At 42.3% G+C, this 16,588-nt stretch overlaps 1 protein-coding gene across 1 annotated transcript in view; it reads left to right on the top strand.

Annotated features, from left to right (window-relative positions):
- ENAH (ENAH actin regulator) overlaps positions 1-16,588 on the top strand; it is a 134,844-nt gene that overhangs the window by 55,921 nt on the left and 62,335 nt on the right. The window contains 2 exon segments of the mRNA XM_045983272.1: positions 6,100-6,265; positions 16,381-16,558. Coding sequence (XP_045839228.1) covers positions 6,100-6,265; positions 16,381-16,558 — 344 coding nt within the window.

The raw sequence follows: 16,588 nt of genomic DNA, 5'->3' as shown, positions 1-16,588 counted from the left end.
CCTGTCTAGTTATTGTTGGAAGGAGGGAAGGAGATGTGAATTGTTTCTAGTAGTGTGTACTTATAGCAGGGGCCAGAAATGTGCACGGGTCAGAGATTTTAAAGCCTGAGTTTATAACAAGGAAGCAGTGGGTCATCAGTAACAACCCAAAGAGAAGTCTTGCAGAGAAAAAGAAATGAGAGTAGCAGAGTATCTCTAAGGAGGATAACAAAATTTGAAATTCTTATCATAACAAGTTAGATTCATTTTAGAAAATATCATCTTTGTCTTCATTATTAATACTAATTTCCTAAAATTTGTGTTAAGATACAACCTTTACCCAAATGCAAGTAAGATTAATGAATATAGTTTTATTCTTTGATGGGCAAAAATACTTTCTTACATTTTCTTAATATTTAAAGCTATTATATATATTTTTTCATTGTGACAAAATACACATAACTAAATTTATCATTTTAGTCCATTTTTGATGTACAGTTCAGTGGCCTTAACTACAGTCACATGGTTATGTAACCATCACTGCCATCCCTCTCCAGAGCTTTGTCATCGACCCAAACTAAACTCAACCCATTGAATCACTCCTCACCTGTTACTCCCTCCAGCCTGTGGGCAACCACCATTCCCCTTTCTGTCTTTGAGTTCGACTGCTCTGGGTGCCTCACGTAACTGGCATTTGCCCTTCTGTGTCTTGTTAATTTACTCAGCATAATGTCCTCAAGGTTCATCCGTGTTATAGCAGGTGTCAGGATTTCCTTCCTTTTTTTTAAGACTGATATTCCATTGTACGTACAGTCGATCTTGGACAACATGCGGTTTAGGGTGCTGATCCCTCACGCAGTCAAAAATCTGTGTATAATTTGCGACTTGAAAAAACTTCACTATGAATAGCTTGCTGTTAACCAGAAGTCTTACCAATCCCATGAACAGTTGATTAGCACATACCCTGTATGTTCTATGAATTATACACTGTATTCTTACCATAAAGTAAGCTGGAGAGAAGGAAATGTTAAAGAGCTCAAAAGGAATAGAAAACATTTACAGGACTGCACTGTGTCCGTCTGAAATCCACACACAGTTGAAACCCATGTTTGAGAGTCCATCGTATCCAGGTTCTTTTCTCTTAGTTTCATGTAAAGTAGAACATGAAGAAGAATGTGGAGATAGTAGAACATTTTGAGGAGGTAGTTTTGTGGAACTAATATAATTGATCATTAGAGTCTACTTTATTCATTAGAAAGAGTCCACTTTATTCAAGTAGAGTGGTCATGAGTCCATACTCTGAAGCTGACTGGCCGCTCTGAATCCCACTTCTGCCCCTGCTGACCAGTATCTACCAGTAAGGTTGGTGGGTAGATAAATGAATTAATAAAGGCAAAGCACATAAAACAGTGTGTGATACTTCGTGTTGTGTTCATAGAGTCATATTTTTATTAGTGTCATTTTCTCCGCAACACTGGCTCAGGAATTAATGATCTGTGTCACCGAAATGTCTCTGGGTTTTCGGTCTTTGATGATGTAAAGTGATTGGGATTCTTTATGACCTTGATTTTAAGAGGGGATGTGACAGTCTGGACTAGATAGTATAGAGAGTGGTACCATTAGTACATTTTACCTCCTTGATTTTGTTAGGATTTTTGTCCTTGCAGTTAAGTAATATGTTAAAACATATTTTTAAATTTAAGTATTTAAAAAATACTGGTTTATGGATAGTGGTAGAGCACAGTCCTCTGAAGCAGTTGGTTTTAGTTTTTAGGAAAATACCGTTTGCTTTCCTTTGGGAACCTAGTCTTCCTTCCTGTGGGCCCCAGGAAAGGCAGGTGGGCTTGAATTTGCCTGTGTTCCTTTGCAGTAAAGCCGAGCTCCTTCCGAGAGCCCGGCCTGAGTTGTGCACTGAGGCAGACTTCCACCCAGGCTCTTTCCTGTCCTCCTGTTCCCTTGACTTCGGCCCAGCACGACTTCATTTTCTTCTCTCCCCACAGATGCCTCCAGCTCCCGTCTTTGCTTCCTTGCTTCCTCCCTTCCTCCTCTCGTGTGGTTCTGAGCTTTCCAGAGCTGTGCCTTCTCATTTGCTTTGTCGCTCCTCTCTTTCCAGCTACATTGTGGGCAGAGCTGGGTGGTTTTTCTTGTCACTGTCATGCTGACCGGATTGTGCAGGTTATGTGCTTGCTCAAGTCAAGAGGTGTAGTCATGACTAAAGCTAGATGGTGCCTCCGGGTGTCTGGGGGATGCCCTCCTCACCTCTGAACACGCATGGCTGCGTGCAGTGAGCACCTCCTCGAAGGTGCTTTTTCTACATTTCACCCAACCCAATGATTTTTCCCCATTTTAAGAGATTTGTTTCATCCTACAGGATAAACCAACAGATTTGAGTAAACATTTCCTGAAACATGCTGTTTGCTTTAGATAGACAGATCATTTTCTTTTGTGATTATGGATCAGTTAATAAACTAGATTGCATTTGTACTTCACACATGAATATAGATGTTGTGGGATGTAGAGTTCAGTAGTGACACATTGGTGTTTTCCCCTTTTTTTTTTTTAAGATTTTGTTTATTTATGTGACAGAGAGAGAGACATCATAAGTAGGCAGAGAGGCAGGCAGAGAGAGGGGGAAGCAGGCCCCCTGATGAGTGGAGAGCTCGATGCGGGGCTTGATCCCAGGACCCTGAGACCATGAGCCAAAGGCAGAGGTTTAACCCACTGAGCCACCCAGGCGCCCTTTTATTTTCCCTTTTTAACCTTAGTATTTCTTAGAAGAGTGATATGAACGCCTATGTGGTCTTTATGGGAAGTTTTGCCTTTCTACATATTTGGAACTGCTGCCTCCCAGATGGTTTCTTCGCCTTGCAGAAAACAGATTGTTTGCTGCCTTTCCTCATGTCTCTGTGTGTCGCTTTCACGTCTTTTCCTGTGTCCTTCGGTGGCACCTGTTACTAGTAGGCAGCTTTCCCTCTGAATCTTAGCAAGGTGGTTCTTCCCCCCCACCCCGCCCCGGGATGCAATATGAAGGAGAAAATCTTCATCAGCATTTCATAAATGTGCCCTGTAGTGGAAGCCCTCAAATCCAGTGTGACCTGTCCTGGTGATGAAGGTTGGATCACTGAACTCGTTCAAGCTTGGTGTCCTTAAAAATGATTTATGCCTTTAAACTTTATAGTCTCTTTTAAAATGTACATGTTAGTTCTGTAGCCTTTTTCTGGTAAGCTTTTATTGTTGGTGTGGTGATGAGAATTCTATCCGTTTTCTTTCCTAAGGCACAGTCGTGCCTTGTCTTGAGTGCAGCCTTGGTTTCTTTAAAGTGGAAGGAGAATGGAGATGCACACGAAGTATTCTAACTGTGGAGGACACTATTGCCCATTGGTGAGTGCACCCAATCTCTGGCCTTTCTTCCCTCCCCAGAGGTGAGAGGTGCAGTGGAAGTTTCCACCCTTTGAACATGGCGTGGTTTTTCCGGTAGCTGGCCCGCATCATGAAGCATAGACACACTCCCTGCCCGGGAGATTCCAGGGGTTTTAGGAGTTCTGTGCCTGGAGCCAGGACAAAGACCAGATAATTTTTGTGACAACACAGATGTCTGTCTTGTGAGGAGAGGTCCTCAGATGCTGTGGAATGGAATTGGAAAGACTTGGCTTGCATTCATCGCTGAGGACCCCAGTGGGCGGTGCCGTTGCTTCTTGTCTGGGCCTTCCTGTGGCTTGTAGGATGACAAATTTACTCTGGCATGACCTGTCCCTCACAGCTTGCCACACAGCCGTGTTACTTTTTCTTCTCTTTAATCTTGGCTTTTCTTTGTGCTTCTTGGCTTTGCTTAGATTTGGGTTTGTATTTTTAGTATCTCATTTTGAAGATTTCTTTTTTTTTTTTTTTTAAAGATTTTATTTATTTATTTGACAGAGAGAGATCACAAGTAGGCAGAGAGGTAGGCAGAGAGAGAGAGAGGAGGAAGCAGGCTTCCTGCCGAGCAGAGAGCCCGATGCAGGACTCGATCCCAGGATCCTGAGATGATGAGCCAAAGGCAGAGGCTTAACCCACTGAGCCACCCAGGCGCCAGATTTCTTTTCATCTTCATTAGAAAACTGGGCAAGTAATTTTGGCATTTGTGTCCTCTCTCGGCTGCTTGGATATGTCTGTTTGTCTTTGTTTCTGTGGTAATAGCTTTCCCCAGGAAATGGAAGTGACCAGACACTTGATTGCTACGTAGCTTGTGTCTATCTTGATTAATCAAGGGTGAGTTGAAGCTGTTGAGTTAACTGTGTACTTCACTGTGTGGAATGTCTCGAGCTGCCCACTCCAGCGCAATGGTGGAGAAAAATGGAGGAAACAGTAGGGACATTATGTCGAACTCTCTTGGTTTTAGATTTCCTATGTATATTAAAAGCGGTTTTGTTTTGTTTTTAGTCATGGAATGACTTAATTTACAGCAAATGGGGGTTTATTGCTTTGACTTCTGTGATCCCATTGGGACTTCTGGAGGAGAAACTGAATTACGAATCCTCAGGAAACGTGTGTCCAAAATACTAATTTTTTTGAAAACTGAAAAATACCGTTTTGTTATTTACGATTATTAGTAGATTTCTTTCTTGGATTATTTGCTGTAAGGGGCACTTTGCCTTAGCTTTTTTCACATAATCTTTGTGTGAGGTCCTGAAAATGCTGTCACTTCATAAGTATTTCTGTTGTAAGTGATGAAGAGATTTCAACTCCTGTGCTGACAAATGCTCTTTGATCAGGTGTTTAGAAATAATTCACGCTTTTGTCATTAACTTGCTTTTATTCCCAGGTCTAGTGTACCAAGAAATTTCAGTGCAGCATGAAAATTTAGACAGTACCACTCTGTTTCAGTGTTTGTGCTGCACAAATATTGTTATGAGTTAGATTTTGTAAAGTTTCTCTGATGGAAAATTAGAAATAACGACCTCACTGTTCTGATGTGACCGTTGTCACTCAGTCCTGTGACTCCTGTGGGTCTCCTCCTGATCACCTGTCATCAAGTCACGTGATGAGTAAACCACAGGCTGTTGAAGGATGGGGCAGGAGTGTGAGTAAGAGGGGAGGGCCTGAAAGGGACTTTTTGCTTTTGAGGGTATTGGTCAAGAACCGACATGATTAGCAGTTTAAAATCTTTGAGGCTAAAATTGGTAGGTGAGCAGTGCTTTTGTTAAGGATGAGGTTGGATGAACTAGTTAGAGGGTCTCTCTTAACTTCTCTTTACGCATCAGATGTGTATCTTTTCATCTGTTGCTCACTCTTGGTATTTGACTCTAAAAAATAAGATATGGTATGAAGTAATAAAATTCAAATCAGTCTTTTCCCCCAGTAATATTATAGAATATTTAAAAGATGAACCTAGTACTTAATATGCAATTCAGATCATCTCTACATTTTATTTCTGTATGTATCTCAGTCTTACTTGGTAACAGATAATTGAAACAAAGCTGAGATTTAAAGATTCTATCATGGAAATAGTCTTTCCGTTAATATTTGTCTATAAGGTTTAGAATTAAAAATCTAGAAGGATCTTTAGAAATTATCTCATTTTGAGATATTTGGACATGAACATGAAGAAATTGAGGACATATGCTGTCGTCTTCCCAAGTGGAAACAGGGCCTTAGTCTCATTGCCATTCACTGATTGTTGGTGGCCTCTCCGTATTTCAAGGGGCAGATAGAGCTTACCAGAATTTGTTTTGTAGACCTTGAAGCAAGCCTGATGGTAAAACTAATCTTGCCAATAAAGAGTGGGTAATCACAGGCCCCCAGTATTATAAGCAGTTGTCCAGTTGAACAAATGGTGGTTAATTTTTACTTGCAGTTGTATTCAGTTTCATGAGCGTGTTAGATACTCAGCGTATTTGGTGAGAAAACCGTTGTCGTGTTGCTTGTCTCTGCTGTTCGTGGACCCGGACCTCCTCCGGTCCCTCACCACACTCAGTTTTTGGTCCCTTCTTCGCATTAGATTCTGCTCATAACAGCCGGAAGCCACTGTCTTTCTTGTTCTAGTACCCAGGAAAGCACTGATTGTTTGCTAACTCTGCATAGCTGTATGGGAAACTTAGCATATTTCAAATATCTTAAGTTTGCATATTTTATTTTTCACAGTGAACAGAGTATCTGTCAGGCAAGAGCTGCTGTTATGGTGTACGATGACGCCAACAAGAAGTGGGTACCAGCTGGTGGCTCCACTGGGTTCAGCAGAGTTCACATCTATCACCACACAGGCAACAACACGTTCCGAGTGGTGGGCAGGAAGATTCAGGACCATCAGGTAAGGGTCTGTTAATGAAATTCTTGCTGAAAGTTGTCTCGATTACAAAGGGACTTGTGAAATAGTGAGCTGCAGTAGTGCTTTGCCAGTGCAGTCAGCACGTTCTGTGTGGGAGAACCGGGTACCGGTCTTCCTTCCCATTCTTTCCCCCTTTTAGGAGTCCTGCATTTGGGTGAGGATTTAGAGCTAATTGCCCAAAAATATAAATACAACTTTAAATTATGAACATGTGTCAGGTCTTTTGGCCTTCCAATTAACGAGGTTTGGGAATCTGAAATAAATTTAGCACCAAAAAAATGTGAAATACCACTTAAGGAGCAGATTGTATGTTTAAGGAATTGATTTCCTGCTGAAGGTGTGGGGCTAGAGGAAAGAGTTGAAAGTGTACATAGTTTCAGAAAGTACTGTTGAACTCGTGTGTGATAGAAAAATTGCAGGTGTCAAGGTTGTTGGGAGAGCTAGGATTTTGCGACGCATATCTGGGATGAAAACTAAACTTCTACCATTTCCCGCCCTGGATTTCTCAGAAGGATGACGGAATTTATCAGATGACTTGATTTCTTGACTAGGAGCAGTAGATAGAGGAAAATGTAGATGGGGTCTTACTAGCATTAAGTATATGCTAATAGCAGCAAGAACTTCTCTAAAGGACAGCTTTAGGAAATACTTTTGGTTCCAGTAAGATGGTGGAATCAACCAAGGTTAGCCACATGCCGGAAAAGTGGACCAGATTTCCAGCTGAGTCCTTAACCGAAGACAGGTCCCTAGGTTTCTGGGACGCCCTGAGGTGTGGTGTGTAGCAGGATGCTGTAGCAGTCCTGTGTTACAGGGTGGCGGCTACGTACTGCGAATACCAGGGACTTGGGTTCGTCATGGTTGCACGCAGTGGCTGTGGGCCTGTGAGTGGTCGGGCTCTGAGACCACAGTTTGGGTGCAGGGCGGGGCTGCATGCCAGCCTGCACACTGTCAGCCTGGGAGGCAAAGGTTTTTGTGGCTTTCTGAAAGATGGGAGCCTCCAGCTTCATTTACACAGCCATGGTCTGGAGACTAACAGACACTGGTGACCCTCCTGGGACACCCCACAGAAATGTGTGCAGTAAGGAGTCAGCCTGCGGATAGAGCAGTTTCCCTACTTAATGCAAAATGCCCAGCCTGCCCCCCTTCCTGCCTTCATAGGGTCCCTTCTCCCTCTATTTGCCCCCCCTGGACCCCGCCCTACCCTGTTCTTTCCCTCCTCAGTCTCCCCCTCCTGCTCTCTGCCCCATTGTACGGCTCTTCTCTGGTCCCCAGTCTGCGTACCAGGAAACTTCGCTGCTTGTCAGGAACCCAGGTGCTGCCGAGGGCTCTCCCTCCAGCACAGTGGCCCCGCATGGGTCAGGCCGGAGGAAAAGCAGACACTCCTGAAGATGCTGTTACAGAGGAGAGAGTGAACTTTCTAGGCTCAACATTTTTAATACAACATGTCAAACCAGTATGACATTTTTGGTAAATTGAATGAATTGATCATTTCATAGTACTGATGAACAACCCTAAAATATCTAAAAGTTGGCAGAAAAGAAAATGACTATTTAAAAATAGTTAGATTGAATCATGTTGTACACCTGGATATTATTATGTTATATAAATATAATGTTATGTATCAGTTATGCCTGAATGAATGAAAAAATTTAGAAATATGTCAGGAAAATTTCATATGAAACACTGACATTTTTATTCATAAGTAAACTATCACTTCTAGGTTTTGACAATGGATCATCTTGTAGAAAAACATAATTTACCAGGGCTGGCAGAGAAATAGAAGACAGACCAACCATCATAAAATATATCAGTAGTTAATAGGCTACCCCCAAAATCTGAAAACAAGGAGGGAGGGAATCCAGAGCTTCACAAACAAAATCTAAAAACCTTTAAGATATTACCTGTTTAATACAAACTGTTCTAAACAACAGTATTTTATGAGACTAGTATAATGTTGATATCTGCAACATAGAACAGTTTGAGAGAGGACGATTATAGGCTAGCTTCAATTATGAGCATTGACATAGATGTAAAAGTCTTCCGTAAGATATTAGCAGACCAAATGCAACAATGTATATGGAAAAATTACCACCTCTTGACCAAATAAAGTTTGTCTTCATCTTGGTAATGTAAGGCTAGTTTAACATTAGATAATTTTTTAATGTAATTTGCCAGGAGAAAACCTACAAAAAAAGATTAAGAAAAAACATTTGATGAAATCCATACATAATAATTTCAAGCACATTTGGCATAAAAATGAATTTTCTTTTTTTTTTTTTTATATTTTATTTGACAGAGATCACAAGTAGACAGAGAGGCAGGCAGAGAGAGAGAGGGAAGCAGGCTCCCTGCTGAGCAGAGAGCCCAATGTGGGGCTTGATCCCAGGAATCTTAGATCATCACCTGAGCCTAAGGCAGAGGCTTAACCCACTGAGCCACCCAGGTGGCCCTAAAAATGAATTTTCTTTTTTTTTTTAAATTTTTTTTTTTTCTTTTTTACAGAGAGAGAGAGAGAGATTACAAGCAGGCAGAGCAGCAGCCAGAGAGGGGAGGAAGCAGGCTCCCTGCCAAGCAGAGAGCCCGATACGGGGCTCGATCCCAGGACCCTGAGATCATGACCTGAGCCGAAGGCAGAGGCTTAACCCACTGAGCCACCCAGGCGCCCCTAAAAATGAATTTTCTTAAGCTAATAAGGACTCAGTGTGGAAACATACATCCAACATCTTATAAGATAGTATCATGTTGGAGGGGATTACCATGAGACTCAGGAATTACTTGGGGATTTCAGCTTTAATCATTTGCATTTAACCCTGCGGAGGGGGTAGGTAACCTAGTGATAAGAAGAGGAAGGAATCTAAGCTGTAAGGATTGGAAAGGAAAAAACAGAGCCGACCTTATTCCCCGGTGATACAGTTGTCTACATAAAAAATCCCAGGAGAATCTGCAGATGAGATATGAGAACTAATAACTAGTTCTAGATATTATAACTAGATATGAGAACTAATATGAGATATGAGAACTATGGTTGCTGGATAGAAGATCAGTTTATAAAGATCAGTAGCGCTTTTGTGTAAGTAGCAATAAATAATCTGAAAATACAGCTGACCCTTGAACAACATGGAGGTTGAGTTCACCACCTCCCATGAAGTTGAAAATCCCTGTGTAACCTTGCACTCCCCCAGAGCTTAACTACTGATAACCTGCAGTTCACCAGAAGCCTTGCCAATAACATAAATAGGCAATGGACACGTGTTCTGTATGTTATATATGTTATGCATTGTATTCTTACAATAAAGTAAGCTGGAGAAAAGAAAATACCATTAAGAAAATCATAAGGAAGAATCTCCCTGATATGAGGAAGTGGAGATGCAACGTGGGGGGTTAGGGGGGTAGGAGAAGAATAAATGAAACAAGATGGGATCAGGAGGGAGACAAACCATAAGTAACTCTTAATCTCACAAAACAAACTGAGGGTTGCTTGGGGGAGGGGGGTCGGGAGAGAGGGGGGTGGGGTTATGGACATTGGGGAGGGTATGTACTATGGTGAGTGCTGTGAAGTGTATAAACTTGGCGATTCACAGACCTGTACCCCTGGGGATAAAAATACATTATATATTTATTTAAAAATTTAAAAAAATAAAAAAATTTAATAAAATTAATAGGAAAAATTTAAAAAAAATCACAAGGAAGAGAACGTACATTTACAGCACTGGATTGTTTAAAAAAATGTCCATGTGTAAGTGAACCCATGGAGTTTAAACCCGTGTCGTGTGGGGGTCAGCTGTGTAATTTTATAAAGAAAAGATACTGCTGAATAACAAAAATGATAATGTACCTAAGAATAAATCTAATGAAGAATTGACTTTCTTTCTTTCCTTCTTTCTAGGGGTGGGAGGGCCAGGGGGAGAGAGAGAGAGAATCTGACAGGGTGTTTGAACCCACAACCCTGAGATGACCTGAGCTGAAATCAAGAGTCAGAAGCTTAACCAGCTGAGCCACCCAGGTGCTCCTAATTGGTTCCTTTCATTCCAGATCATCTCGTTATCCTTTTTTTTTTTTTTTTTTAACATTTATTTATTTGGGGGGGGGGGGCAGAAAGAAAGGGACAGACTCCCTGCTGAGTGTGGAGCCTGACACAGAGCTCAATATAGGACCCTGAGATCACGACATGAACCCAAACCAAGAGTCGCTGTGCCACCCAGGCCCTGCCACCTTGTTACATTTTTTAATGGTTATTTGTCTGTTTTAAATGGAAACATCTTTTTATACTTTGTTAAATCATATTTAAATTTTCTGTAGCGAGAGCCGTTAAAAAAGAAATCATCTGGGCGCCTGGGTGGCTCAGTGGGTTAAGCCACTGCCTTCGGCTCAGGTCATGATCTCAGGGTCCTGGGATCGAGTCCCGCATCGGGCTCTCTGCTCGGCAGGGAGCCTGCTTCTCTCTCTCTCTCTGCCTGCCTCTCTGCCTACTTGTGATCTTTCTATGTCAAATAAATAAATTTTAAAAAATCATTAAAAAAAAAAAGAAATCATCCCTCATTTATTCTTTTTTTTTTTTTTAAGATTTTATTTATTTATTTGACAGACAGAGATCACAAGTAGGCAGAGAGGCAGGCAGAGAGAGGGAAGCAAGCTTCCTGCCGAGCTCTACTAAGATGTGGCTGGAAGTGGGTGAACACATTGAAGATGGAACATTAGCATTCATCCAGACTCAGGCTCCCTGGGTGGGAGTATTGAGGATGACCTCCCTAGGGGACCTCGAGCAAGCAGTTAATCTTACATGAATACATCTGCTTTCCCTTTTACTTCTTCTTCTTCTTTTTTTTTTTTTTTTTTGAGGGGCACTTGGCTGGCTCAGTAGAGTCTGCGATTCTTGATCTCAGCTTTGTGAGTTCAAGCCCCATGGTGGGCGTGGAGCCTAATTAATAAAATGTAAAAAATAAAAAAAATTAAGTTTCTTGAGATTATGTACACTACTGTCTATCCTTAAAAGTTAGAAAGGAAGGAAGTAATTGAATCAACATGTTCAGTCTCTCCCAGTGGAGGAAGTGAACTAGTGATGCTCATAGTAGGATTTAAGTAACATATTCCTCCTCTTTTTGTAACATTCTGTTGCTGAACGATTGAATAAGTGAACGTCGCTCTCTTTGCCCATCTTCTCAGACTGTTGGCCTGGCAAGGGGGTAGATCCACTTTAAAATGGGGCTTATAGGGTGCCCAGGGGCTCAATTGTTAAGTGTCAGCCTTCAGCTCAGGTTGTGACCCCGGGGTCCTGGGATCAAGCCCCTCAGCGAGGAGCCTGCTTTCCCTCTCTCCCCCACCCCCGCTTGTGTTCCTGCTCTCACTGTCTCTCTCTCTCTCTGTCAGATAAATAGTAATAAAAAAGATTTTTTTTAAATGGGGCTTACAATTTTCTGATAATGATTTGTGGCCCCCGCCCCGGTACATACAAACATCACATGGCAGAGGGCCATCATGTTTTAAATTGTAAAATACACAGCGTGGAAGATTGACCATTGTACCCACATCTGAGTGTACTGTTCGGTGGCATGGTGTTCACTCCTGTTGGTGTGCAGCCGTGAGCACTGTTCATCTTCCTCCTACGCTGAAGCTGATCCTGTGAAACAGGCTCAGTTTGCCTTTCCTTACTCCCTGGCAACCTTCAGTCTACCTTTGTTTTAGTGAATTTGATTACTATAGGTATTTCAAATAAGTGGGGTCAGAAAATATATGTCAGCTTGTGTCTGGCATAATGTCTTTAGGCGGTCATTGTATTTAAAATAATTTCCAGTTTGGGTATTGGTGGATGAGGTAATACAGACAGAGCTTCTCTCTGAGAACCAACACTATCAGACGGAATAATCCTAAGAAGAAAGTATTTGGAGAGCCTACGTGACAGAAGAATTATGGGTCCATGATCTGAATGGAGAGAACCAGAGAAGTGTGCCCAGCTTTGGGCCTCTGTTTACCTAGAGGCGCTTCTCAGTTTTGAAAGAGGGGACTGAGCAGAGTGTTTGGCTGACTTCTGGGGCTAGCAGAACAAGCACTGGGAGTTAGAGCCTGGTCCTGGTGGAGGGCTTTCTTGCTTTCTTGCTAATCCCCATGATTTGGTACTCTGAAGCCCCATCCCCTGGGAAGAGGTTTGCGTCAGAATGAGGCTGGTCTTTATAGGAACTGATACCCAGCCTCTAATCACTTCATTCACTCTGGGATTGAGTTGATTTCAGATTGCTAGTTTTCCTAGCTGCTTGCCAGAAGCAAATGTGACTCTTTCTGGAAAAATAGAGCATCACTGTAGGCTTCACGATTTCCATATAGTTGTCCACACATGGCGTCTGGCGTGAGGAGGCGAGACAAGTGGTAACAGAACAGACCCACCAGGAATCCAGAATTGACTTTAGAGTAACTATGCTCGATATATTCTAGGAAGTATCATGAGGGTGAGAATTTCAGCAGAGAATAGAAACTTGACAAAAGAGCCACATGGAAATTTCAGAATTGAAAGCTCGGTGCTGTTAACAGTTCAGTGGTGGGTTTTCCAGCCAACAAAAGAGAAGCAGTAAAGGGAATATAGGTCGGAAGAAAATATTCAGGGGCACCTGGGTGGCATGCTTGGCTCAGCTTGTGATCTGAAGGTTGTGAGCTGGAGCCCTGCATCAGGCTCTGTGCTGTGGGTGCCACCTGCTTAGGATTCGCTCTCTCCCTTTGCCCCCACCCAAGAAGGAGGAAGAACATATTCAAACTGAAACTAAGAAATTCTGAGAGAGGAAAAATATGGATGCATAAAAAAACATAGGGAAACAAAAACTAACCCCAGAAACATGCACCCAAATGTTTATTGCAGTAGTATTTACAATAGCCAAAATGTGGAAGTAACAACCCAAGTGTTTGCTGATAGACGAATGGATAAAGAAGATGTGGTGTGTGTACACAGTAGAATATCACTCAGCCATAAGAGGAATATGAAATCTTGCCATTGGCAACAACACGAATGGATCTGGAGGTTATAACACTAAACGAAATAAAAGAAAAAATAAAAATATACAGTGTTTTGTATATTTTCACTTACATGTGGAATCTAAAAAACAACACAAACAAAACAGAAATAGACTCATAAATCCAGAGAATAAATGGGTCATTGCTAGGGAGGAGGGAGTGGTGGGTGGTGGTGAAAGAGGTGAAGGGGATTAAGAGAAAAAAGAGACATTGTGGGGACGCCTGGGTGGCTCAGTTGGTTAGGCGACTGCCTTTGGCTCAGGTCATGATCCTGGAGTCCTGGCATTGAGTCCTGCATCAGGCTCCCTGCCCGGCAGGAAGTCTGCTTCTCCCTCTGACCCTCCCACCTCTCGTGCACACGCTCTCTCTCTGTCTCAAATAAATAAATAAAATCTTTAAAAAAAGAGGGACATAGTGGACATAGTAAAAAGTATAATATATATATAATTGGAGGCCCAGGGGAGAAGAGAGAATAGGGCAGAAGAAAAACTGAGGAGGTAATGAAAAAGAATTTTCAGAAGTTAATAATAGAACATCCGCTTAGAAATGCTATAAACCTGAAGTGGGATAGATACAGAGAAAACCATGTATAAACCCATCATACGAAATTATCATAAGCTAAGTGCAATGTGAGACCTGCGAGTGGCCAGTGGAGATGAAACAGCTTGAAGATGCTGCAGCAGACAGCTGACTTCTCAGTAGAAGCATCAAAAACCAAGAAGGCCGTGGGTTTGAAAGAAAACAAGTGACCTATGTAATAAAAATCCTCTTTGAAAATGAAGGTGAATTAAAGACATTCTCTGACAGACAAAAGGAAAGAATTCATCACGAGATCTGCATTGAAAGAAACTGAAATTCTGCAGTGTTGCAGAAACAATCAGAAATGGTCCCAACAGAAGCTTGGAAAGGGCAAAAGGAATAAAAAGTAGCAGCAGGTGTAAATATGGGCAAATCCCAGTGATCATCTGTTTTAAAAAAGGAACAGTGAGGTGCTGATGCTTGTCAGACTCTCTAAGGCAGTGAAAGCTTGTATAACTAGCAAGGTAGTAGAAGGGTAATAATAAATAGTAACACTCTAAAAGAAGGTGGGATGGGTTTAGACCCAAATTCATATGTAATTTACATGAAACTAATAAATGGACTGAACCCTCCCGTGAAAAGCAAAGAGAGGCAGATTGTGTAATCATGCGGAATTAATAGTCTGAATATAAAACTGCAGCTGCACACAAAGAATTGAGGTTAGCCACGGCGACAGTGAGGAATGATGGAGTGAGGACGACATACTCCAGTGGCAGCCAACGCTGAGGATAGAGCGATGTAATCAAGACACTGATGCTGGCTCAAAGTTAGGCATATTGACCAGTAGAACAGAAACAGCCATCTAGACGCTTGATTTATGAAAAAAGTAAGCCTGCAGCACAGTTAATAGATCCTGCTGGATTGATTGGATGGCCATATAGAAATGAAAAGGAAACTTGAGCCTTATTTCACACCAAAGGCTAAACTTTCCAGGTGGATTGGAGATGTAACTATGAAAGTAAAACAGTAAAGCTCCTAAAATAATGTGGGATAATATTTTTATGGTCTTGGAATTGAGAAGCACTTTTTAAACAAGTTAGAAAAAGCATTAATCATGAAAGTAGAAGATTGCTACTTTGGGCTTGAATAAAAGTTATGAACTTGGCATTCATCAGAAGACACTATTCAGGGAGTGACAAGGCAGGCTGCACCCTGGGGGAAGCTATTTGCAGCCTGGATAACCCAGGGTGGGGTCCCATCTAGAATGTATAAAGGACTCTTCAGATCAATAGAGAAAAAGATGGACAGCTCAGTAGAAAAATGGCAAGAGATGTAGTTTAAGCAGGTGTTCATAGAAGAAGGTAATCCATGTGGCTGTTAGAACATGAAGCAGTACTATATCTTGTTAGTAGTCAGGGATATGCAGATTGGAAGCAGGGTGGTGTATTCATACCTACCAGAAGTGCTCACGTAAAGACTGACGGTTCAGTTGTAATGTTGGTGTGTGCTCACACAAGCTGTTGTACGCCGCGGTGGAAGCAGAGATTGATAGAAGGGATCTGCAGGGCTGCTGGGAGCTGTCTGCTGAAGCTGAGCGTGTCTTTGGTCATGACAATGCCACTCCTGGGTATACGCCCAGCAGAAGGGGTGCCCATGGGTAGCAGAAGACATTTAGTAGGATGTTCATAACATCACTTATTTAATAGCCCCAAGCTGCTAGTAATGCAAATGTTCATGAATGGGAGGATGGGGAAATAAGCGTGGTTGATACAATGGAACACTGCAGAGAATGATAAAGAAGAAACCAGAGATGGGGCGGGCCTGGGTGACTCCATTGGTGAAGTGCCTGGCTTTCGGCTCACGTCATCATCCCGGGGTCCTGGGATTGAGTCCCGCATTGGGCTCCCTCCTCAGTAGGGAACCTGCTTTTCCCTCTCCTTCTGCCTGCCTCTCTCCCTGCTTACGCGCGCTCTCTCTCTCTCTCTCTCTCTCTCTCTCAAATAAATAAATAAAATCTTTAAAGGAAGAAAAAAAAAGAATAAACCGGAGCCGCATGTGACAGATAGCTGACTCCCATAAATAGCCGTGAGATACAGAGAGCAGGCATGTGACAGTATGTACTGCGTAGCTCTGTTTACATAAATGCAGAAGCCTGCAGGACTGATCTGTGAGGCTGGAACTGTGGCTAGTACCTTTGGGGAAGTGGAGTACTTACAAAGGAAGTTTCTGGTGTTAACATTCCTTTATCTTGATCAGGATTCTGGCTGGGTTCACTGCTTATGTTTCATATGCTTTCTGAATGTATAATACTTAAATGAGCTTGTTAAAATGTATTTAATGAGGGTGTCGATTTTTTTGTTGTTGTTCTGCTGACTTATTAAGGCAGACCTTTGTAACATCAGACAGCTTACCTTCTATCAGACTGTGATTTCTGTGGACGGGTGTTACCTGAGAGAATGGTTTTTTAACCTTTTTTTTTTGCCAAGGCCCACAAGGACCAGGTTTGAATGAGAACACCCAGTCAGGGTCTGTTGATTCTGCTGAGTATCAGGTTGACTCTGTGGGGCATCCGTATCTTTCAGGTGGTGATAAATTGTGCCATCCCTAAGGGGTTGAAGTACAATCAGGCTACGCAGACCTTCCACCAGTGGCGAGATGCTCGACAGGTGTATGGCCTCAACTTTGGCAGCAAGGAGGATGCCAATGTCTTCGCAAGTGCCATGATGCACGCCTTAGAGGTGTTGAATTCCCAGGAAACAGGTACGGTGTCCGGGTTTCCTTGTTTTCTCC

The sequence above is a fragment of the Meles meles genome, chromosome 17 (assembly GCF_922984935.1).
Source record: "Meles meles chromosome 17, mMelMel3.1 paternal haplotype, whole genome shotgun sequence".
NCBI lineage: Eukaryota > Metazoa > Chordata > Mammalia > Carnivora > Mustelidae > Meles > Meles meles.
Note: the sequence above shows the minus strand (reverse complement) of the source record. Positions and strands in the feature narration are given on the sequence as shown.